This window comes from Centropristis striata, chromosome 24, assembly GCF_030273125.1.
Source record: "Centropristis striata isolate RG_2023a ecotype Rhode Island chromosome 24, C.striata_1.0, whole genome shotgun sequence".
NCBI classification, from domain to species: Eukaryota; Metazoa; Chordata; class Actinopteri; order Perciformes; family Serranidae; genus Centropristis; species Centropristis striata.
In genome coordinates this window covers 8,138,253-8,162,332 of record NC_081540.1, presented here as the reverse complement: position 1 = coordinate 8,162,332, position 24,080 = coordinate 8,138,253, and the positions used below count along the sequence as shown (strand labels likewise).

Genomic DNA, 24,080 nt, shown 5'->3' with positions numbered 1-24,080 from the left:
CCATGTGGTCTGTGCTTTGTCATGCTGAGGTCTGTGCATGTGTGTCTGAAAGAGATGGAGACACAAATCATAGGTGCGTGTGTGTGTGTGTTGGTGCTAATGTTGGCGTTCACTATGTGCCATCTGTGATGCCCCAGTCAGAGATTAGCCTGGTGGCCAATAACAGCAGGGCAAGGAAATGACCCAGGGGAGGGAAAGCAGGAGAAGTGGAGATTTACACCAGTGTTTCCCTAAAACAAAGTCCTAAATTCCAATGCTAGTACATTTTCATACTTCAAATGTAAATCATCTAACAAATTTATTCTAAAGTTTTTGCTTGGTCAGCTGCACCAAGCATGCTTAATGTCTGCTTCCTTGCAGTATTTATGGTGACAAGAAGGATGTTCACATAGATAAAAGGCAGTATTTATGATTAGAGCCTGACCTATATGCATGTATGTATATTTATATAAATGTGTATATAAAATAGACCTGTTTTTATGTGGATTGTGCACCAATTTTTTTCATCACCCTGTAAAGTTTCCCTTTATTAAATAATATTTACTATGATACATTATACAAACAATGTATTACTTTATCAGACAATTCTATAAATGAGGGAATACAAATAAAACCTAATTACTGTTCAGTTTCAGTCAATTGACTAAAAAAAATAATACATAAAGATTGAACACCATTTCTGAACATCAATGTCAAGCAACATTTTCTGCATTATATATTGTGTAAAAAATAGGGATGTGCATTTCAGGCAAAAGTACTATTCGATAATCGTGGGGTACTAATCAATTAATATTCGAATGTTCGATTAAAAAATAAAAGCACATTTAAACACAGGATCCAGGATGCCGTTCCAACAATTTATTTACTCCAACTGCATGGTCAACAGTAGCATGGGTGAGGATACATGATGATTGTTATTCCTTTAACTCACTTCATTAATGCATCCACATGGTTTTCATTTACTGGAAAAACAGGAATAAACTCTAGTATAACAAGAACACAACTACAATTAATTTAATTTAAACAATGCATGCCATATCAACCAACTAGATTAAACATAAGGTTAAACAGATAACGCAAGGTGAACTCACATCCATTCTCTTTGTTCTGGCTTGTGTTTGGAGGGAATCTCAGGCCTGGAAGGCTGGGCTTTATAGACTTGGGGGGCGTGGCCATCTCCTGAGTGACAGGGTGATGCTATGGGCTGTTTGGGGACTTGTGATATAACACAAGGTGAAGGCAGTTGCAAGTTGTTTGTTTTGTGCAACAAACTGTCCAAAATCCCTAAAGATTCAGTATGTACCATTAAAAATGCAGTAAAGTATCAAATCTGACCTTTGATAGGTTGCAACCAGTTCATTTTCTTTGACATTTTTGGCTTTGGATTTTGTAAATGGATTTCCTGTCAACATTATGGTTACAGCCATTTTATTTAAATTATTACAGTCATCTGTGTGAGTGTAGTCATATTGTGGTTAGGTGCACAAGTGAAAGTAATCATTATTAAACAATAGTTTTGTATTAAATATTGGATTAAATTCTGTTCAATCACATCATTTCTTTAAAATAAAATGATTGACCATCTGAAATATTATGTGAATATTTAATGAATCAGGAAAGAGTGAAAACCCTAACTTCAGGCGAGAAGAAACTACTTTTCTGACACCGACATTTCTGACATTTTAAAAAGTCACCAGAGAAGAAATAAGCTAAGGGACACTCAAAGTGGCAAGGTAGAGAACTGGAGTGCAGCCAGATCTGAGAGTGGTTTCCTGGGACCGTATACCTCAGCCTATTAGGAAAGAACCTGCGTCAGCACAAATGTGAGTGAAAAAGGAAAAAGAGACAGAACGGCTACAAACATTCATCGTTATGTATGAATATATCTGTGAGTGTGAGCATGTGAGGGAGCTGGACGAACAAATGATTAATGGTGTCATTAGGAGTTTGTGAGTATTGAACAGTGTCTGGATTTGTAGAATTTAATAAAGATGAATACAGAGGCTGAACTAGTGAGCACTCTCAATCAACATTGAAGCTTTAGGGGTCTTGAAAAATACAATAGTGCAATTTGCAGTATTATTAGTTAGATGTGTATTGGTAATGAACATATTGGAAATGTAATTCGTCCTGCAGACAAACTAACACCAGAGCATCATCGAGCATTTCAGTGTGACTTCTACTGATTCTCGCTTTTTCATACTGTGTTTTTCGCCAAAGTGCCACCAGGATCTGTGCCGGTATTTCGCCATAGGACATGCATACTAAATATAATAAATTGGAATATTGGCGTCCATTCATGTTGCATCGCAGAACAAGGTGTGAGGAGACATAGTGGTGTGCAGCAGAGCAGCAGCAGTATTGTACAATATCGGAGACGGTATTGGCGAGTTCATTCAAAATGTGCTTTTATGCTGTTTCTCACTGTAGAGATTCTACAAACTCAAGCAAAGTTGTTCTGCATTTTGATTACTGTTGACTCAAGTGAGAGGCGTGTTCCTGATGATTAGGTGTGTAACGATACATGGATATAAGCCAATATGCATCAATGCAATGCCCAAACATCGATGCATATCGCCTTCTTTAATATATGCTTTTATTTTGACAGTCTGCCTGTTTTGTTTTGAGGAGTAAGCTGAGCACACAGATAGAACCGATCTTGGGAATGCACTTAATAGTGAACAGAAAGTCTATTTTTTATTATTTGCATAAAAAGAAGGATTGTTTTTGATTTAAATATCTGGAAGAGCTCAGAAATAAAATGGTCAAATCATATTTTCGCTATGATCGCTAGCCCCTGAACAGGATCAAAATCGTACCGCGGCTGTGATATTGGCAAATATCGTGGTGTATGTAAAATATATATATCTGTATATATATGTAAAAAAGTGGTTGCCACGGATTGGCAATTTTGCCAAAAATATACTATTTGCACTAACCAGATCCTGTAAAAAAAAAAAAAAAATCTGCACTCTTTATTGCAACTGTGAAGCCATAATTTATTCTTCTGCAGCAAACCATCATGTGACAAATATTCAGTGAAGTGAAGAGAAAATGCAAATATTTCAATAAGTGAAGCATGTGGAGTATGAAATGTGAACATGAAATTCTGTATATGTAGATTACATTTTATTCCAATTTCAAACAAAAAAGGCACATTAAAATTGAAGGCGAAGGGTCACACAAGGTGTAAATATCGCGGATTTAAATGGAAATCTGAAAGGGCCTTATGTATTCAAACCGACGGAGAGATGTTGCATTTTAATCTTTCTGTTTCTGAGTTTAAATAAAGTGTGTTTTACATGAGTTAACAACCCCATTCAGCTAGTCTCAGTTCGGTGGAAGAGAATTTAGAAGCTTATATTTTAATAAGTAAAAAAAAAAAAGAATAGGTCCAAATACAAAGAAGGTAAGATGGTATGAGCCAAGTACCTCAGACGCAAATGGCGAGACCTTATCCATAAAATTACCATGCAGCAAAGCGAGTGAAACTATTTACCCTTGCATCACAAATCCAAGTCTAGCCAAGGCCTTGCATGTAAGAACTGATTTGGAATCGGCCCAGTAAATGGCATTGCTTTCATTCAGACCGTTCCAGGCCTCTCTGGCTCCCTCGCTCTGTCTGAGTGGTTTCCTCGTTGCGGTGCGGACACTGGGCAGCATTGTTACGTTTGAGAATAGATACTCAAAGAGACGGGCCGGGGACGAGTGTAAAGAGGAGAGAAATAATGAAAGCAAAGGAACAGTAGAATGGGGCCTCTGTAGTGGGGACACAGCGTCATTTCTCTGTGTTGCATAATGATACTGGTCTGTCACGACACAATGAGCACGCACACACACACACACACACACATACAAGATCAGTAGACTTGCAGATGGGGAGCGGAGTGTGTAAATGAGGTTTTTATGGAGTGAGGAGCTCAACAACAGCACATTATGTCTGTCAGCTTTCCTCAGCAGTCTGCGTTAACTCTGTCTCACCACTCGGAGCTCCAGTTGCTGGTCGTTCTACTCAATATTTTCCTTTTTTAAAAGAGAGCAGTATTTACCTTCAGTGTCTTTAATAAGGCCGTATCAAGAGTCACGCTGTAGGTGTCCGGGTGATAATGAGAGGGGAGGGGCTTAGCCAGATGTTCATTTAAAGTGGTATTCTACATCTGCTAGATCCCAACATGTGAAAGCTCACCTTGTCAGCTCTATAAAGAAAGGAAACCCCTCTGTGTTCACACTGAATGCTCTGTGATTCCCTCTGGTGGTGAAGCGGGGACATGGCACGTCTGTTGAGGTGTTGAGAGGGAGGAGGGTGGCATGCTGGCCGCGTCCTCTTTGCTTTTCATCTCCTTAACTTGTCACCAAGGGACGTAAAAAGGATTTAACAAGGCACCAGCTGAACCCAAAATGAGCATCTCAGCAGAGGAGCTGTCTGTCTTTCTCAAGGGAACATCAGGGATTTATGATGATTTTTAAAAATATGTTTAATAGAGGCTGACTGATGATGATGCAAAACTGATTATAAAAGGGGTAAATTAATTCATAACCCATATGGTGGCCGATATTGTAATTTTTGAGCTGGAATGAAAATAGACCTTTTTGTATGTGGATTGTGCACCGATTTTTCACCACTCTGCAAATGTGCCCAGAGGACTACTTTCTCAAACATAACACTTGATAAAATAAACATTGTTATACATTATACAAACGATGTAACATTGACAGCTAATTGTATCAATGATAACTGAGAAAATAAAGAAAAACTAAGAGTAAAATAAATAAATAGAAAAATAGTTACAGTTTCAATCTGTTGCTGAATATTTAAAAAAGAAAATCTAACACTATTTCTAATTCAAGCCAAGCTACTTTTTCTGCATATAATATTGTGTGAAAAAGTTTTAATAAGAGCACATAAAATTAGTGCAGCATGTGGATCTCCCCCCCCCCCACCCCCCCCCCACCCAATATCGGGAACATAATAGATTTTTTTTTTAAAACAATATTCCCAAAATGCCTTTTCTTTTTCTTTTTTAAATGATATATTAGCACTATCAGTGTTATACTGCACAAATGACAGTTTTGAGTTCTCTCTACTTCTAACCATTTTTTTGTATTTGTATGACAATTTTTTATTTTGGAGGTGTAAAAGGAAAAGATTGTCGTACAAACAAGGAAAAAGAAAAGCAAGGTAGAAAAGAAAAGACACAGTTTCAAACAGTAAAATAATGCAAAAGAAATAATAAATTAGTTTATGTCAGAAAAGGAGTGGTAAAGAAGTGCAAACTTATTAAATCCCACCCCTTCTCCCCCAGTTATATATAAGCATATAGTGTAAGTGCAAAATAAAGACATGTACAAAAATCCCCGCAAACACCTGGTTATTTTCAACCACTTTCTCTCATGAGAATCATGTTTTTGTGCTTATTTTTAAACTGGTTTATGTTGGAGCATATCTAAGTTCCATCTTGAGACTGCTTGTGGTTAACACCAATCAAACTTTGCAACATTAGCCGGGGAAATAACCTAAATAATCAGATGAAACTTAACACACTTGTTGTTGGATGTAAATAAACTCTCACCATGTCCTTCTATCTAATTTCTCTGTTGCAGATCTGAAGCGGGAGGCCAGCATCTGCCACATGCTGAAGCACCCTCACATCGTGGAGCTGCTGGAGACCTACAGCTCTGACGGCATGCTCTACATGGTCTTTGAATTGTGAGTGTGTGCTGTGTTGCACGCTCTACTGGCCACAAAACATTGCATTTCACACCTTTTCTTCTGGGTAATATTATGTCTTGTTTGGGCAGGAACCATCTTTTTCCACCACAGTTCCACATCAGTCAAACACTCCTCCTGTCCAGCTTCTGAATATATATTCATGCATCTTTTTCAAGAGAACACAATATATAGATGCGGTGCGATGATCTACTTAAGCAGACTGATCTAACAGACTAAATTTACCAGAAGTTGGCAGATGGTTGTGCATGGTGTTTCACACATTAACACCAACACGAGCATCCCCCTCACTTTCAGAAGTATTAGAGGCCCGAGCGGAAATGAAATGTGTCAAAACTGAGGCGTTAGCTGTATATCTGAAAAGTATGTCTCGGCAAAATGTCAATAATTAATGGTATATTTGCATATGTTTTGTTGAAGAGGATTAAATAAAGAAATTATTGTCGGATACAGTTCCAAAGAGATGAGAAATCATATATAATTCAGCTCTATATGTGTCTATAATAGTGAATATTTTAGTCAGAAGTTTTTTTAAAAGTTCCCAAAAAATATATTTTATTCAAATTTCTTAGATCAGACAAAAGTATGTCCAAAAATGATGACAGAAACAAAGAGAAAAATAAAGAAAGAGAGGAAAATAGATGAATAAAAAAGTCACATTGTGGTTATTTGATTTTATGGTCATGTGAAGATTTGAATCTGAGGTTGATAGAAACAGTTTTTTGGATTACAAATGATAAGTGCTGAAATACAGGCAACTAGCAACAAAGTCATAGTGAAATTTGCAGATTTATTTAAATTGCATGTCAGTGTTAAAGTATATAAATCCACAGGAGACGTAGGAGAGTCAGAGAACACCTCGCCCTCCCTTGTACATGTAATTTTCTAGTTAATTTGTTCCCTCCATGGAGTTTATGTTGCGAATCTGTATCCCATATCATCCTGAAAACTTCCCTGGGGATTGTTTCTACCTGAGAAGCGCTGTAATGAGAATATAGTGCCGTCATAAAAGGACGATGTAGATATGTGTAGAAACCTGATTCTGACTTCTCTCTCTTGCTCTTCTCAGTATGGATGGAGCAGACCTGTGCTTTGAAATCGTGAAGAGAGCCGATGCTGGGTTTGTGTACAGTGAAGCAGTGGCCAGGTAGGACACACAGCCTGGGAACTGTGGGCAGAGCATTTTAAATATTAATAGAGCCTGAAATAAACAACAATTTGTGGATGCCCTAAATGATCTCTCCCTCCTCTCCTTCCTCACGTCTGTTTCTGCTTTCTGTGCATCCACCCAGCCACTACATGAGGCAGATTCTGGAGGCACTCCGGTACTGCCACGACAACAATGTGATTCACCGCGACGTAAAGGTGAGATCTCGCCTTTTGTGTCACCGACTGTGAAACCACCAAACATGTCACTGTTGCGAACATAAAAGTCAGAAATATAACAGTTTACCAGAAAACATTAACACCCACAACATCTGCTCTTTACATGCACTTCTAGTTAAAAGGCTCCACAGGATCTAAAGTGTTAACCACAAAGTAAGTTTGCATGTGAGGGCCTTTGGGGGTCTCCTGTCAACCTTGGTGGGGATTTTCACATGAAGTGGCTAAATGAGACCACAATGGTTGTCTGGAACATTAAATGTCATCACGCTGGCACAGAGTCTGTTTTACAGCCTCTAGTCGTGTTTTTCAGCTCTTGCAAACTTTTGTAGATTGTAGATTGAGTTAATAAACAATTTATTAGACTGCGGTTTCACTGGCTTGTCAAAACGGCTGGTTAGCTTGTCAGCGATCGATGTTCAAGTCATGCGATCATGGTGTAGTTAACTATAGCATAGCATTAGCTTTTTACTTCTGTCTGCTGCAGTAACACTTCAAACATCATAAAAGTGGTGTTCACTTGGGAAGATTATCCTGCTGAACATAACTCGTCAGTATCAGAAACGTGTTTGCCACAGAGATTATTTTCTGCAATGATCTGAAATCCAATGCAGAAATCCCATAGAGGAATTTCTCTCTCTGTTTTTCAACAGACATAATAGTTTCAAACACACATTCAACTCACACTCACTGTCCAGTCTCTCATGGTAGTGCTGAAATAAAATAAAATAACTCCAAATGCATGCACCAATATCTATAATAGGACACATTAACAACATTATACATAGTCATGAAAGATTTAAAGGAACTAAAGTGTTAACCACAAACCACATGGCAGTGCAATTACCATGTGCACTGCAATTTCTTCATCTGCAACCATGTGGTTCTGACCCATCATGCAACTGACACGACCTCATATTTCCCACAATGCCCTCAACTAGACTGTGACCCTGTTACACTCTGCCCTAAAAACCTTACATACAAGGCATTTTAACCAAGTACACTTTAGACATAATTACACCTTATTTATTGCATTTTTAATCACGTTTTAATGACTTTCTGAACCCAGATTATTCTGAATTTGTGCCTGAAACATACACAATAAACACAAAAACGACTCTGACACAAATCCATCATTTCGTTTGCTCTCTATTGTGCAGCTTTGAGTCCAACCACCAGGAAACCCCCCTGGTTTTCAAGCCACTATGTCATGCTGGGATTTACCCTCTAAGAGTTCTTATAGTCAGATTAGCATCAACTAGTGATTCCAGCAGGATTAGACATCTAACACAGGCGACAAACACTAGCAGACCAGATGGAGCAGCCCTGACCCGGGCCCTTGATCCACGCACTAGCCATTTCACTCCACAGTCCCCAGAGGGATCAGCACAGCCTTGTTTTCAATGTGAAACCAATAGCTGTGTCTGCTGCTGCTGCTTCAAATGTGGGAGAAATGCTAGTTTGTTTTTAAGTCACTTTGAGTGCCAGATGGGAGGCTTTTAACTAGAACTGTACCAAATGTCTTTATATATATATTTTCATGGCATGAAACTTTTAATGTCTGTCGTCATATTTTATGACATCAGCACCATAAAAAATGGACTGGAATTGGAAAAAAAGTGGTTTATAGAATCAGATGAATTGAATGAATATTACTTGTTTACTTTCATTATTGCAGGGAAAATGTTTTTGAGAGGCTAAACACCAACAATTATGCATCAAAGCAGAATATTTTATTGGATAAAAACATGACTGGGATCATTCTACATGTCAAGCAACATTAGATATATATTTACTGATTTTTAAAAATGTAAATAATAAATAACAATACTCAGGAATTGAAGTGAATAGATTGGGCTATTGACTCAGTATCATCCTGATATCAGTATCAGTAATGGTGCATTCCTAATGTTAGTCTAGTCTAATCTTTATCTGCAGCTATGCAGATGTGAAACAAGTTAAATGGACAGATCAACTGAGCATGCATTATTTCATTTAGCTTATGTGGTATCTAAGCAGAGAGAGCTGTGTGTGAGGTGTGAGGCAGGAAAGATATTTTTAAATCCGGTGTTTTTGTCTTTCTATAAATCTCTCTACTTAGAAATAGACAAGATAATGTTAAAACTGCAACTAGATTTTTTTAAGAAAAGATGGCAACATTTGTTCACATCAGATATACTTATATTTACATTAGCTTTCTCTCTGATGGAAAACGCACGTACACCATTTATTATTGGGAACACAAAGTCACTGAAGTGCATCTCCTCAGACATAACTGCAGGTTGGTTCTTCACTCAGGCATTACAACTAGAATTTTAACAATGATTCCCACGCAGCACAGGTGCTCAGAAGACAACACGGTCACAGCTCGGAAGTCAAAGAAACCACATTTATTTTTTTAACAATAGAAGTAGATATGTGTGAAAATGCTTTGCTCAATTTTACAGAGAATTACCCGACCAGTCTGTGATATTTCTCTCTTGCATTATTTGCTGTGTGATCACTGTTGGCCAGTGACTGGCAGTGTGGTCAGTCCTGTGCGGCGCATGGTGGAGTTCATGACACAGATACTTGTTCTGGGGGTCACTGAGGGCGTGTTGAGCTGAGAGTTGGGTAACGGCATATGCACAGATGATCGTCTGAACTCTGTGGAGCTGTTGGACGTTGCGTCGTTTAGGAAGAGAAACCGGTTGCCCAAACGGTGTCCGAGCGCTTGCAGGGCAGTTTTGCGCACGGAGCCGGATAACAGAAAGTACATGACAGGGTCCAAGCAGCTGTTGAAGGCGGAGAATAACAGCATCACCTCATTGGTGCGGTCCACAATCTGTAAGTAGTCACAAGAGACCGTGTCGCTGAGCTGGGAGAAGATGTAGACGGGGCGGAAGGCGTGGTAGGGCCCGAAGCAGACTGTGAACAGAAAGAGGACGAAGAAGGACTTCTTGGCGGTTCGTTCGTATCTCTGCGCGTTGGGAAGGTCCGGCTTGTCCCGGGACACCCTCAGGAGCTGGGAGGCGATCTTGGCATAGGAGACCACGAGCATGACGAAGACGAGCCAGAAGAGAAGCACCAGCACCCCGTTGAAGTAGGCCTTCCCTTTGGCTTTGCTGCTCCGCTGCTTGAACTGGAAGCATTCGCCGGTGAACTCTTTGTCCTCTGCGGTGAAAATCATGGGCACCAGCCCCACCAGAGACAGACCCCACAGGAGCCCGCACGCCGCCCAGCTCCACGGCCGGCTGCGCCCCAACACCATCATCCTCATGCCTCTCCGTGCCTTGCCTTTCCCCCTCAGCCTCAAGTATCTGTCCAAGCTGATGAGCCCCAGTAAAGTTATACTGATGTACATGTTCATGTAAAACAGATTGCCCACCATCTTGCAGGCCACAGAGCCCAGCACCCACTTGTTTCCGTTGACGTGGTAGAAAACTCTGAAGGGCAGGCATGCCAGGAGGACCAGGTCAGCCACAGCACAGTTGATGAGAAACACACGCACAGAGTTACGGCTAGAGTGAAGAAACAGGAAGACCCACAGGGCGAAGAGGTTACCGATGAGTCCAAAGATGAAGAAAAGGGAGTATACAACGGCCAGGGGCAGACGGAGGGCTGTGTCATCAAACGAACACACAGTCTGGTTTGGGGAAGAGGTGGAGGTGGAGAAAGAGGAAGAGGAAGGGGAAAAAGAGGTCGCAGAAAATGTCGATGACATCGAAACAGGGAGGGATGAAGTAGAGATAGGAAGAGAGGAGTTAGAGGCTGAAAGAGTGAAAGGGAACGTAGAGGCAGAGGTCATCATGGTGTCTGAGCGGTGACAACTTCAGGGATCATTTAGCTGCGAGAAAGAAGAAAAAAACACAAATCTCAGTCTGCTGAACAAATGTAATAAAAACAGCTTTTAAACTCCCTGTAAAGGCAAAAAAGGTGAAGCCCCCTTCACAGTGAAAAACACTGACGTATTTTCTGAGTAATGCTCAGACAGGTTAGTCATATGTGGGCAGCAGTGTTTAAGTTCACACATGTAAAACTGTATTACAGTAATGAATGAAAAAGCAACAAGAGGAGCTCAGAACAGGCTTTTAAATATTCTAAATAATGTACAAATGTGACCAACAGTCCTGTTCAGTGAAGGTCATACATTTATTTTTCTAAGAGTGGGAGCTGCAGTCATGACTAATCTAAGTTTTATGCCTGTTTAACCCTTAAATTCACAAGTCACACGCTGACTGCTACACACAGATGTTTGGATTAAGGCAGAACACTCACCATCAATATTCCTCCTGCAGAGACTTCAGCACAGCTGCACTTTAAATGTGTGTGAAAGTGCAGAGAGGTGTGTGAGCGCAGCAATCCAGTGTGTTTTTATCCTCCATCAAACTGTAATTTGTTTAGAAGCCGAGTTAAATATATGATTTCGCAACAGTCCTTGTCCTTAACACTTTTCTTTTGCTATCTTCACCTTTTTCTTCAGTCTCTGAATGAGTCATAAATCCTGCAGACTCTTTTCTCACATCGTTTTCAAAGTGTCTGCTCCTCCCCGTCTAAGCGCTCTGTTTCTCCTTTGCCTTCAGTCTTTTTCAGTCTCTTTCTTTCTTAAAAAATCTTTTTCTCCCCCCTGCCACTCTCTTGCTCTCACAGATATGACTGTGTAGTCTGCCGGTCTTCTTGTCTCTGCCTCTTGTTTTCTCAGCCTCTCGCTGCGGCTCTGATCTCGCACCGCCTCAGCCAACATCCTCCACGCCCCTCAATACCCCTTTTTACGAGAAGTGAAAATAATGTGAAGGCAGGAAGTGAGCCCACCACACTCTCACCCTGTTCCTGAGCTTCATCTGCTGCATAAATCTCCTCACCACTGGCCTGCAATGACCCTTTCAGAATAAAATTACTTAAATTTTCAAGAGTAGCACATTTAAACAGAAGTTATTCCTCTAAGGAAGGTGGGGTGTTTTTAATATTGCATGCACAAATCGGTAACATTAATCATGTCCGGAGTGCATAGAATATATAAGCGATACAAGCGAAGTATTGAGCTTTTTTTTCAGCACGCATAGTGGTCTTCCTATTATCAAAGCCTTGTCTAGAGAGGCACTTTGTATTCTAAACTGCAACTCTGAGGTTTTGCATGCAAAAAAGCTGCAGCTCCTTTTATCATCACCTCTGTCTCAGTTCTGTGTGACAGGGGAGGGTTTCTATGCTAAACTGATTCCAGTTTATTAACACCAATTAAGAGTCCTGCAAAGACCCTGCGAGCTAATTACAGGAGGTGTGGTAATGTAAGGTGACAGTTGCCGTAAGCTTTCTGTCATCGTGAGTCATTTAAGTTAGCGCAACTGTCTGTTTAGATCCAACACAGATAACAAAAAAGCTGTAATGATGTCTGGAATAAAACGGAATAGTTTGGTTATCGTTTGTGACATATGTTCAATTAAAAAACTATAAAAACATTATATTTAACCTCTTAAAACCCACTAGCATTCCAGTAGGTAAGGGTAGAGGCAGGGTTAGCCACAAAAACGTTTAGATTTTTTGAACTGATGTCGGTTTGATTGCAGATTTAGAGAAACTAGAAGATGTCCCCTTTCAAATGAAGCCATACACTTGTATTTTGTATTCTTACAAACCTAAACTTACCCCTAAATTAACCTGTGCAGGTGGGTTTGGTAAATATACACTCTGATTTCTTTTTTGTTTTACACAGCACCCCAACTTCTTTGGAATCAGGGTTTAATTTAATGATAATTTAGTTATTTTACAAGCCTGCTCACCTGGTTTTCCCAACTGTTGTATTATTATTATTATTATTTCTACAAATAGGGTTCCAGTATGAAAACTATGCTGCTGACATAATGCATCTAATTGGTTAGATTTCTCTTGTCAAGGTTCTTGTCTAATTAAATTAGCATAATTCCTCATCAGTAGAAGGCAACACCTTTCTCTACAGCTTTCTGAGACACATATTTCTGTCAAGAATGATCTGATTTATGATCCTTTGTGCATTGACTACATTCTGGGGCAAGAGCAGTTTCCTTTCTGTATCAGGAGCATAATTAGTAAGTGTGGTTAAGGTTGCGCATGTTGTTTTGTCAGTGCGAAACCAAAGTTAACTAACCAAAAGTTCAAGACATGGGATGCTGCACCTTTGCACAGAAAAGGCAATGCTCCGCACAGTTACTGTAAAGTGCAGATGTCAGTGGTAAGAACAAGATATAATCACATGTGTTGGTGAATGCTGTGCAGTATAGTTTTATGAGTAAATATCATTTCATTCCTTCTAGGATGGACCCTCTGTTTATCTATTGAAATATACGAACCATAATCCACTGTTTAACTTTTTTCTTTTCTCTTTCTGTAGCCTCACTGTGTGCTGCTGGCCTCAAAGGAGAACTCTGCTCCAGTCAAACTAGGAGGTTTTGGAGTGGCAATACAGCTGGGAGAGTCTGGCTTAGTAGCTGGAGGTACAGTAGGACACTTTTTTTACCCTTTTCATACCTCAATAAACTCTTTCACACCATGCATACACAGACTACAATGATTAGACAGTTAGTCAAAGAAGGTCAAGTTAATTAATTATCATTTTTGACCATTGTTTAAATTTTGGTGACATCACAAAGGTAATTCTTTGGCTTTTATTATCGGTGGAATGGATCGAGAAGGAAGTGTTCTGAGAAAACATATGACTAACATGATGAGCAATGAACAAGCAGTATTTGATGACGTGAGTAAGCCACTTGTGTGGGTTTCCGCCAGCAGCTGCAGTGTGTTCCCACAGTCCAAAGACGTACAGATAAGGTGAAGTCCAAAATATCAATTGTTTGCAGATGAGCCTGGGGAGTTTTTTCCAATAAATCTTAGATACGATAGACTCCAGGCCTTTCTGGACAATCTTGTTTAAATCTGATCTACAGTAAATGTTAAAATCAAACAAACTGATATGTATTCATAGATGATTGTATAAGCCATTTTATCAAGCTGGTTTCAGATTCTCAGATATAAATTTTGCTGCTTTTTTTGGGTTTGGTTGCAAGACATGGAGCATTTTTGTGCACTAAACAGCAATTAATCCCTCATAACATCTGTTAGTTGCAGCCCCTTTAATTCCTTACATCTTCTACTCTTGTACCAGCTGTTATCTCTTCAGATTTCCACCATGCGACACTTAAAAACCCTAGCAGCTAATCACTTAAAATTGTCTGTGTGTCTGCTCTCTGCAGGTCGAGTCGGTACTCCCCACTTCATGGCCCCAGAGGTCGTCAAGAGAGAGCCGTACGGCAAACCGGTGGATGTGTGGGGATGTGGAGTCATCCTCTTCATCCTGCTCTCTGGCTGCCTTCCCTTCTACGGCACCAAGGAGCGTTTGTTTGAGGCCATCATTAAGGGGAAGTACAAGGTAGGAGCTGATTGACAAGACACAGAAAACGGTTTAATTAATTTACAAGTTTTTTCTAGAGCCTGACCGATGGGATTTTTGAGACTGATGCCGATACTGATTTTAGAGGGAATATTCATTTAAAAACTGATAAGGTGGGCGATATAGTAATATTTTAAGCTGGAATGAAAATTGACGTTTTTATGTGGATTGTGCACTGATTTTACACCACTCTGCAGGTACCCAGATAGCTACTTTCTCAAGAAAAAGGAATTATAAATTAATATTTAGTATTTTTATGCATTATATATCTATTTATTTCAATGCAATTCAATTCTATGAATGAGAACAAAGAAAATAAAAAATAAATAGCTAAATAAGCATCATTAATGTTAAGTGTCACATCCACATCCAAGGATAAAAGGAAAGAACATTAAAGAAAAGGAAGAAAAAAAACCTTATAAATAAAAAAATAACAATACTGCTTCCTTTTACTGAGGTCAATTGTTCTTCTATATATTAAATGGCCTCTCTGTATAATTGGAGTGATGGAGAAAGAAGGAAAGAAAATTTGGCCCCTCTGCCAACCAGCTATGATTCAGTATAGCCCTCATCAATGAATGCCTGTTCAGAGCTATTTTTACTATCACATCATGACATGTATTCATTTTTGAGTGAGTGGCAGTTGTTACGTACAGTATGTTCCCCTTTTAAAAACAGCCACTGAGAGGTGGTGAATAATCTGACGGGCCTGTTATATTCTCTGTTTTCAGCTGAGTGTATGAATTTCCCGCCTGGTGCACTAATCTGTAACAGATGCAGTCACGGCGGGCAGCGTGGTGGACGACACTGTGGTGTCTTCCACCAGCTGCTACTCAATTCACAGCTTTTATTTTGAAAAGACAAATACGAGCTCTAATGTAAAAAACAGTAGTTTTATAGGGAAATTGTAGGCATTATATTCTAAACATGCTCCATAAATACAGTGATATATATAAATACAGGTTCTTTTCTCTTACAAACGTCATCATTAGTCGAAGTGAATATTTGCATGAGAAAAGCTTGTTGGAAACACCAAAATTCGATAAAACCTTTGAAAATGTGCATTAAAGTTTTAAAGCTCGGTTAAGGTGTTTTTTGTCTTTTCTGAAAGATAGTTAATGCGCTTAACAGGAGATGGAAACATTTTTTTCAGAATAAGTTCTGACATAGTGAACATTTAACTCTCATGACTGATCAGCTGTTTCCTCTGACATGAAAGGACAATAATAAGTTCCCCAATTGAATCCAAATCCTGAAGACTTCTCCATTTTCTCTCATGGGTGGCCAAAGTTGTCTGATTAGCAACCTATTTTTTTATTGCGTTTTTCTCTCTTCCTCTTCTGTTGATGGATTAGTCGAAAGCATCACATCACACTGCCATCTTCTGACTAAAGTACATTTATGCAGCTTTGTTTATTCGCTCTATACCAGCTGATGGAAACGTCTCAAATTTGCATTTTCTTTCATGTGATATTTCAAAACACAGCTATTGTCATCATTGTGGTTGCCAATTTTCTGGTCTCTAACACTCCTCCTGTCTGTGTGTGTCTGTGTGTGTGTGTGTGTGTGTGTGTGTGTGTGTGTCCAGATGAACCCCCGTCAGTGGGCCCACATCTCGGAGAGCGCCAAGGACCTGGTGAGACGCATGCTGATGCTGGACCCAGCCGAGAGAATCACCGTCTACGAGGCCCTCAACCACCCCTGGCTGAAGGCAAGACACACACACACACACACACACACACACACACACACACACACACACACACACACACACACACCTACACCTGCTGGTGATAAATTAACTGCAGCTCCGGAGCTCTCACCACCAGTTTTAACAGATTATTGTCCCTTGTTTAACTCTTAAAAAGCGGCAGGCCTTTTGTGTGATGTGGATTTTAGCTGTTACCTCTAAACCACTGTTCTCCATCATGCTGACTCAAGAAACTTCCTTCTGCTTGGAACCACAGCTCTACTTTCACATCCGTTCTGTTCTCTAATCTGTGTCTTTGTGTGCGCATTTCCCCCATTGTGTTTACGTGGACATCTCTGTTTGTGCAGGAGCGGGACAGGTATGCCTACAAGATCCACCTGCCTGAAACGGTGGAACAGCTGAGGAAGTTCAACGCCAGGAGGAAGCTGAAGGTCAGCGTGGTGTTGATGTTAAACTCTGGGTAGAAATCGACACATTCATGGTGGTGAAATTTGAGATGAGAGGAAGTGTCGCCTCCTCCACCCTGTGCAGCTGCTTCTGATGACCCAGATTAATATCTTGTCAATTGTTTTCCCCAGAATCTCACCGTGCCTTGTACACAAACACTTAGAAAGCACGTACACCAACCCACACCACGCGCCTCTGTTCAGGCCTTATGTAATGTCTGTTATCCCTACTCTGTGTCCCAGGGTGCAGTGCTGGCTGCTGTTTCCAGCCACAAGTTTAACTCCTACTATGGCGACCCCCCAGAGGAGCTACATGACTTCACAGATGACCCCACCTCCTCAGGTAAATCACACCACAAGATTTTGTTCTTGTTAGGGTGAATAGGGGATTTTTTTTTTAACTTATATATATCACCATGAAACTTCCCCCCAATCACCATGAAACTTCCCCCCAATCACCATGAAACTTCCCAAAAAATGTTTGCATTACAAGTTTCCTGAAATGTTATGTTTAGATATGCAAATGAGGTGGGAACTCATTAAATATGCACTAATTTGCTAATATGCACTAATTTGAAGCAAATTTCAAAGTTAGCTCCTTTTATTATTTCAGAAATCAGAAAATACTGTCAAAAGCCATAAAAAACACTGTTTTCGTCATTTTTTAGCAACAAAATGTTCTATAAATCAGGGTATGAATGATATATAGACTAACCCCTCTGTAAAAACCTTCAGAATATTGTTAGGAATAAAACTGATTGGTTTGGTGTCTGTAAGTGGAGCTGAAGTTGAGATTTATGAGAAAAAATAATTCTGAGGAAACGACCTTTAAAGCGACCTTTACCTTTTTAAGGAAATGACTATTTGAAGACAAATATTGACTCTGATTCATTGCAACAGCAATATAGAACATGTAAAACACATAATATTGTGCAGCTCACTTCTTTCAACCATTTATGTATGACTGTTTATAAATTACAAGCTATTTTAGAATGTATTTCTACTATTTTTTCATTACTTTTGGCTAACTGTTTAAACTTCTGTGCCCACTTGCTAACTAGTTTTCACACACTCTTACATAACTGCAACATGTAGTGTTTAGGTGTTACAGCTGATATATTCTTTTAAAAATCATCATTTCTGCTTTTTTCAAAACGAGTTTAGCATCTCTGTAATATTTCCACGTACCCCCCTGGTTTGGAAAAGACAACAAATTGTGTAATATAGATATTGTGGTTCATGTCGGGTCAAAAGAAGAAATGCATTTGCACCAGAGAACACACTCACTTTCTAGCCCAGTTTCTATTCTCGTAGTTTCTATTCTGGTGTCTTGATGTGATCCCCAGCTGTCTGTGGAGAACTTCCTCTGTTTAGGTGAAGACAGATGTTTCCCAACCGCCTCACTTCCCTGTCTCAGTCTCGGACTTTCACTTCCTTTGATGAATAGAGTGACTGCAGGCTGTACCTGCCGGGAGTTATGGCACACACAAACCACTCGTGTTGCACAAACCGTAGAAAATTAGCTGTTTGTCTCATCATCAAATGAATCAGAGTGATTTTCTTGCCCAATTCCGATGTAGCTGCTGCAGCCAGATAAACTGATACCACCACGTATGATCTTTCTGCTGAGACAGGCAGTCTGTTGCGGTCATGCTTCCTGGTGACTGGTTTATTTTTGCCTCTGCAGACCTGCAGACATGCTGCCGGTCACAGACTTGGGTAGTGTAGTCGATGCTTGCAGCAGCTTGGCAGATTGTTCTCAGACTTTGCTGCTTTTTGCTTCTCTCTGTTGCTGCTTTTCCTTCTAGTTTCCCCTCTGCCTCCTTTTATTGTCTCTTTCTTTGTTCTGTGCGTGTGAGGTGTTAAACTCCTTAGCTGCAGTACACCTCCTCTAATCTCAGCCTCTCTTTCTTTGGTGTTGTTTTTCTTCTGCTGTGCTGTCTCTAGGACTGCTAGCTGCTGAAAGTACGTATCCCTCTTCCCACCCATAGTATCTGGATGAATGATATCATCATGACATCATCACTCGCTTTTTTAGTTGCATTTTTTCCTTCTTAGTGTTCAGTGATTATGGTCTTAATCCTCCAAAACTGTGTCTCCCTCTGTCTTCTCTGTTGCCCATATGGTTTGATTGGAGTGCTTTTTTATCCTCTTGACCTGTAAAGATTATATTCTGTTTACATGCATCTTCATTATTCCAGTCTTCAGAAGCTCTGTAAACACAGATTAACTAAATATTTGCAAGGTTGCCTCGTGGGATGCACAACACTAAAAACAGAAAGTTGAGAGGATAACATGCTATCAATGGGATTTTCTGTTATGATCTACTAAAGCTTTCAGGTGTTGATTAGGTACCTGTGTAACTTAAAAAGGTATGTTAATGATTAATTTATAATTAACTAGACATGTAGCGATGCACTCTACTCTAGATTCGATAAGATTTACGATGCGGGGTTAACCATTTTCTCTTTTTTTAACAGAATGAGTTTGCAGACTAATGACTGAAAAAGATTCCTTTAATTATTTCTTAGATAAAAAACAACATTTCTGAGGAAGGGTTTAACTGCAAAACACATTCTATGCAATGAATGCATATTTAAAAATGTATATATATAAAAATAGAAAAAAATACAAAATATATTTTCTCTTATCTTTAACCAATTCCTTTTTATTTTTCTGCAAAGTCCACCTTAAATTGCAACTCTTAAGTTGTTTTTCAGGTTGTAGCTTGTTTTAGTCGTTCTGCGCTCCGTTTCTATAACTCAGAGTTTTATGCCTTCAAACAAGTGAATTCAAAAGTAGATTATGCCCTCTGCTGTTGAAAAAGGGTATCATGATCAATTTTTCATCTCATCAGTCACATATTTGTTTAGATTTTTTGCATCGTTGCATCGGTGCATCGTTACATCCCTGTGATTAACTGCTACACTTAATCTCTATAAACGGACATATAAAACTGCATATAAATGTAGAATATTTTTAGTATTGGAAGCATTTCTGATTTCCATTTGTTGTTCAGCCAATAAAGCAGCTGAGTCTCAGAACCCATTGGCTTGTCAGACATTTATTTAAGTTTCAATTAGCTTTTACTTAAAGTTATCTGCATTTGTTAGATATCTCATTTGTAAAGATATCTCTTTAATAACATTAGCTAAAAAAAAAGCAGTGGTGGGGTAAGTATTCAGATCCCTTAATTAAATAAAAGTACCAATACCACACTGTGAAATTACTCCACTACAAGTAAAAGTCCTGCATTGAAGTAAAAGTACAAAAGTTTTAGCATCAAAATGGACTTAAAGTATCAACAGTAAGAGTGCTCATTTTACAGAATGGACCCACTCACTTTAGGGCTTATTTTAACTACTAAATAATGAGATTTAATTTTAATGTTTTTATGGTAAATCTAGACCTGAGAAATAACTAAAGCTGGCAGCTAAATGTACTGGAGTAGACATAAAATATTACATAAAATGGAAATACTCAAGTAAAGCAGAAGAACCTCAAAAATGCTATATTATTTAGTTTAATTACTCTTCTTGAAGAACTGTTTGTATTTCATAAGCTTTTGATGATCGGCTTTGATCTGCACATGAAATCAATTAAGGTAATCGTTAAAAATGTGGTTCCCTAATTGAAATAATGATATGCCTGTAAACAGAAACAGAACAAGGGTTTCCCAGAAAGTTATTAACAGTGTTTTCTCCTCCACTGTTTCACAATAATAGATGAATCAAAGTGTCATTTGTTCTTTTCTCACAGCCCATATTTAGCCCGGCATTATATATTATTTTCTCCATATTCATCTTTCATTTGTTACTCCAGGGCTTGTTATCCTGTTCAAGACCTTGTTAAAAATTCAGCACTTAAAGAGTTTCAAGGATGGACTAATCCATAGTCTCTATATTTAACCTATCTGAAATATTTATGAAATCATTTGTGAGAGGTAGAGGTCAGTCCCTGGTGGAGAATCATCTCACCTACCACTCATCACGCCTGTGGTCATTTTTAAGAAAGCCAGGGAGAGGAAAATGTATTTGAGCACACTGTACTGTTATCTATCATATCAGGACTTAAATGTATATATCATTATTAGAGCCCGACCGATATGGGATTTTTAAGGCCGATATTTTTTTTGTGGGAGGTAATTAATTGGTTAATTTTTTGAGTTTGGGAGTGAAAATAAACATTTTTTATGTGGATTCTGCACCGAATTTTCACCACTTTCTCATACATGAAACTTTATTAAATATTTCACATTATTATACATTATACGAACAATGTATTACATTGTTACAAATGATAAATGAGAAAATAAATAGCTAAATAAACATAATTACTGTTGAGTTTCAGTCAAAAAACATTAGAAGCTAACAGCATTTATAGATCATGCAAAGCAACATTTTTTGCAATATATATTGTGGTAAGAAAGTTTTCAGCAGCATGGACAGCATGTTCCGATTATATCTGGCAACAAATATATCTGTCGGGCTCTAATTATTACATGCAGTTCTGTTAGATTTTTGTATAAAGGCTTCACTTATAACTAGTATAAGATTTTTATTTGATATTTACATTATCTTTTTTTCATATTAATATTGTGCATTTTTGCTAGCGTACTGCTCCTAACCCATCATCCGCACTGTGACTTTTCTGAAGTGACTTTCCTCTGATGTTGTATTGACGCTATATACCGCTGTTTTTCTGGTTTTGCTGCATGTGTGGGCGATGCAGCAGGTACTGGGGTTAAACAGTTCTCAGTGTTTCTGTGTGTTTTCTGTTGCTGCTTGTCTTTTTGTGGTGTAGTTTTTCTTGTTTTTTTTGCCTGTTTGTGTCTGTGTAACATGTTGTGTGTCTGTCGTGTGTCTGTATTTGCACTCTGTGTATTGTTGAATGTTTGCTGGGACTGCTTGGTGAACTTGTGAGTGTTTTCTGTTTTGTGTGCTTGCGATTCAGTGTGTGTTTGAGTGTGTAACCTTTCTACGTGTGTGTGCAGGGGCAGTATCGCAGGTTTTGGACAGTCTAGAGGAGATTCATGCATTGACGGACTGCAGTGAGAAAGACATGGACTTCCTCCACAGCGTCTTCCAGGATCAGCACCTCCACACCCTGTTAGATGTGAGTAAAACGCAATATCAACAATAACCCTTTATACACTGCAGTACCAAAAATGCCCAATAGGTGTCATTACGAGCATACTGTAATATGAACCTTCTATCCTCAACTCTTAAATTATTTTTTCATTTCAGCTTTATGACAAAATCAACACCAGGTCGTCCCCTCAGATCAGAAACCCTCCAAGTGATGGAGTGCAGAGAGCCAAAGAGGTGAGGAATGTTTATTTATTTGTTTAATAAGCTGAAAAAGTGGCTATAAAAAGCCTCGCAAATAACAGGTCGAGTCCTAAACAACGAGGGATCTTTACAAAAGTTTTCAACTCAAAGCAGGGAAAAAGAATTGAAAAATCATCTAATATTAAGTAGATATTAATATTAAATGCTGTACATTAATCTGTTGTTTTTATAGAGAAAAAATATACAAAAATTGAGTTATTAAAAAAAGGAATACAAAATGCTATGTATTAATCTGTTGTTTTTATGGATAAAAAAATAAAAAAATTGAGTTATTAAAATAAAAAATCAACTAATTTTCTATGAAATACTATATATTAATATATTTTTCTAATGTTATTGAGTTCATTTTTTCTAAGATCATTCCAAATTATGTTGCTTTTACGAAAAATACCACCAAATTGTTAATTTTTTCAGAATCGTAACTTTGTACTTCAATGCCACTGTAAAAAAACATACAAAAAATGAATTATTTTCTGTATACTAAATGCTGCGGAGAATTTTGATTGTTTATTTTTTCATAGTCTGAGATATTTCAGTGATTTGCAGCAACATTGATTTTGACGCATAGGGCAAACATGAGAAAATGTTGGTGGAAAATCGTAAAAACTGAAGTTTTGAAGCCAGGGCTCCAGATAGGAAGCCTGATAAAAAGACTGTATGGGGGACAAACATCCCCAGTGGTGCACAAGGGTTAATATTTACACCTCTTTCTCCTTCCAGGTACTGGAAACCCTCTCCTGTTACCCAGAGAACATGGAGGCCAAGGAGCTCAGGAGGATCCTCACACAGCCACACTTCATGGTGGGATACTCTTATTGTTCTGACAGGCTCAGTTTTTTCGCCCCGTGTACTTTATGTCGAGCGTGCTGATTCGTGTGTGAGATTACAACCCACTGTGTCAGACGTAAGGGTGCTTTTGACAATCCACGTAACTCCTTCGACCACAAAGCTGCTTAGCACCTGAGCCTGGCGAGGGATAGACACATGGAGGGGAGACAGAGAGGAGGCACGAGTGTTAGAGCGGCAGGAGGAACTGAAGGGCTTCAGGCCGGCTTCAAGCGCGGATATACGGTAAATTCTGCAGTTACCTGAGACAAGAAGAGCAGAGCAGAAGCCGGTGGTGGATTTCCTGTAAAGGTAGAACGTTGTTGGTGTCTGTAAGAGCCAAAACCTGAAGGACTGCAGCTTGTTTTGTGGCTGCAAATATAGAATTTCAGAGAGTAGATGACTCGTCTTTACTGCATACTGTAGGTTTATTCTTGAGATTTTTTTGCATGATGCTGCCGTTTGTCTAGCACAAGAGGTTTTTTCCCGCTGCTGATTCAGCCTGTGACACTGACTGGAGCTGTCACTTCTTAGGTTTGGTTCAATCCAATTAGTCCGTGTTGCTCTCTGACCTGACCGGCTGGGTCTTTCATGCTGCCACAGACAGTTAACAGAGCTGATAGCTGAATGGGTGTAAAGGGCTTTGGCATGGTAGTGATCAAACTCACTTACATATTGTTTCATTGGGGCTGCATAATACTTTTTAGCGTCATTTGTCAACTTGCAAACCCACCTGCAAAAAAACTATTGCACTAGATTTTAACTTGATTTTAGGTAAAATTGACAGCCTGTGTTTGCTAAGTGTCTCAGAGGTAGCTCTGCTTTCAATAGAGCAATATAAATAAAGACCGTTCATTCATTAGGCCCTATGGAAAATACATTGCTGACTCATGCACACACAGAGAGCATGTGGAGGCGGGACTGATACAGACACATTTTTCTATCATGCTGGCATTTTTTAGAAGAGGAGCAGAGAGGTGTAAAATGCTGTCGTGAATCAAAATTAAAATAATGTAGACTAATACAGTAGCCAGCTGCACTTCAATGGCATGTTCATACCACCATGTTTACAGTGTTTATTGAAACTTTATATCATTTATGATGTAATCATCCCAGGACATGCTCTGTTCCTGTTAGTGTGCAGTCATTTTGTTGCTATTCAATGTCACTGACAATCCATTGTGGATGCCTTTCAAAAAAAAAAAAACAACGCACACATAAAAACCCAGCCCTAATG

At 39.0% G+C, this 24,080-nt stretch overlaps 2 protein-coding genes across 7 annotated transcripts in view; one reads left to right on the top strand and one right to left on the bottom strand.

Moving 5' to 3' along the window:
- The window catches only part of LOC131962704 (peripheral plasma membrane protein CASK), a 47,635-nt gene that overhangs the window by 12,812 nt on the left and 10,743 nt on the right, over nucleotides 1–24,080 (top strand). For 4 of the 6 annotated variants that reach the window (XM_059327720.1, XM_059327719.1, XM_059327717.1 and 1 more), the window contains exons 3-14: nucleotides 5,602–5,707; nucleotides 6,798–6,875; nucleotides 7,021–7,093; nucleotides 13,455–13,557; nucleotides 14,314–14,489; nucleotides 16,099–16,221; nucleotides 16,569–16,652; nucleotides 16,911–17,010; nucleotides 18,615–18,632; nucleotides 21,661–21,782; nucleotides 21,914–21,991; nucleotides 22,739–22,819. In XM_059327720.1, coding sequence (XP_059183703.1) covers nucleotides 5,602–5,707; nucleotides 6,798–6,875; nucleotides 7,021–7,093; nucleotides 13,455–13,557; nucleotides 14,314–14,489; nucleotides 16,099–16,221; nucleotides 16,569–16,652; nucleotides 16,911–17,010; nucleotides 18,615–18,632; nucleotides 21,661–21,782; nucleotides 21,914–21,991; nucleotides 22,739–22,819 — 1,142 coding nt within the window. The remainder of the gene's footprint in view (nucleotides 1–5,601; nucleotides 5,708–6,797; nucleotides 6,876–7,020; nucleotides 7,094–13,454; nucleotides 13,558–14,313; nucleotides 14,490–16,098; nucleotides 16,222–16,568; nucleotides 16,653–16,910; nucleotides 17,011–18,614; nucleotides 18,633–21,660; nucleotides 21,783–21,913; nucleotides 21,992–22,738; nucleotides 22,820–24,080) is intronic. The other 2 variants (XM_059327722.1, XM_059327718.1) reach the window with 1 other exon arrangement.
- Nucleotides 8,840–11,703, bottom strand: LOC131962705 (probable G-protein coupled receptor 34). The gene is made up of 2 exons (XM_059327723.1): nucleotides 11,369–11,703; nucleotides 8,840–10,937 (listed from the first exon to the last, which is right to left on the bottom strand). The coding sequence occupies exon 2, from the start codon at nucleotides 10,899–10,901 to the stop codon at nucleotides 9,612–9,614; it is 1,290 nt and encodes a 429-aa protein (XP_059183706.1). The 5' UTR covers nucleotides 10,902–10,937; nucleotides 11,369–11,703; the 3' UTR covers nucleotides 8,840–9,611.

Coding starts and splice junctions, on each gene's coding strand:
- LOC131962705 (XM_059327723.1), bottom strand. CDS start 10,901: ATGATGACCTCTGCCTCTACGTTCCCTTTCACTCTTTCAGCCTCTAAC.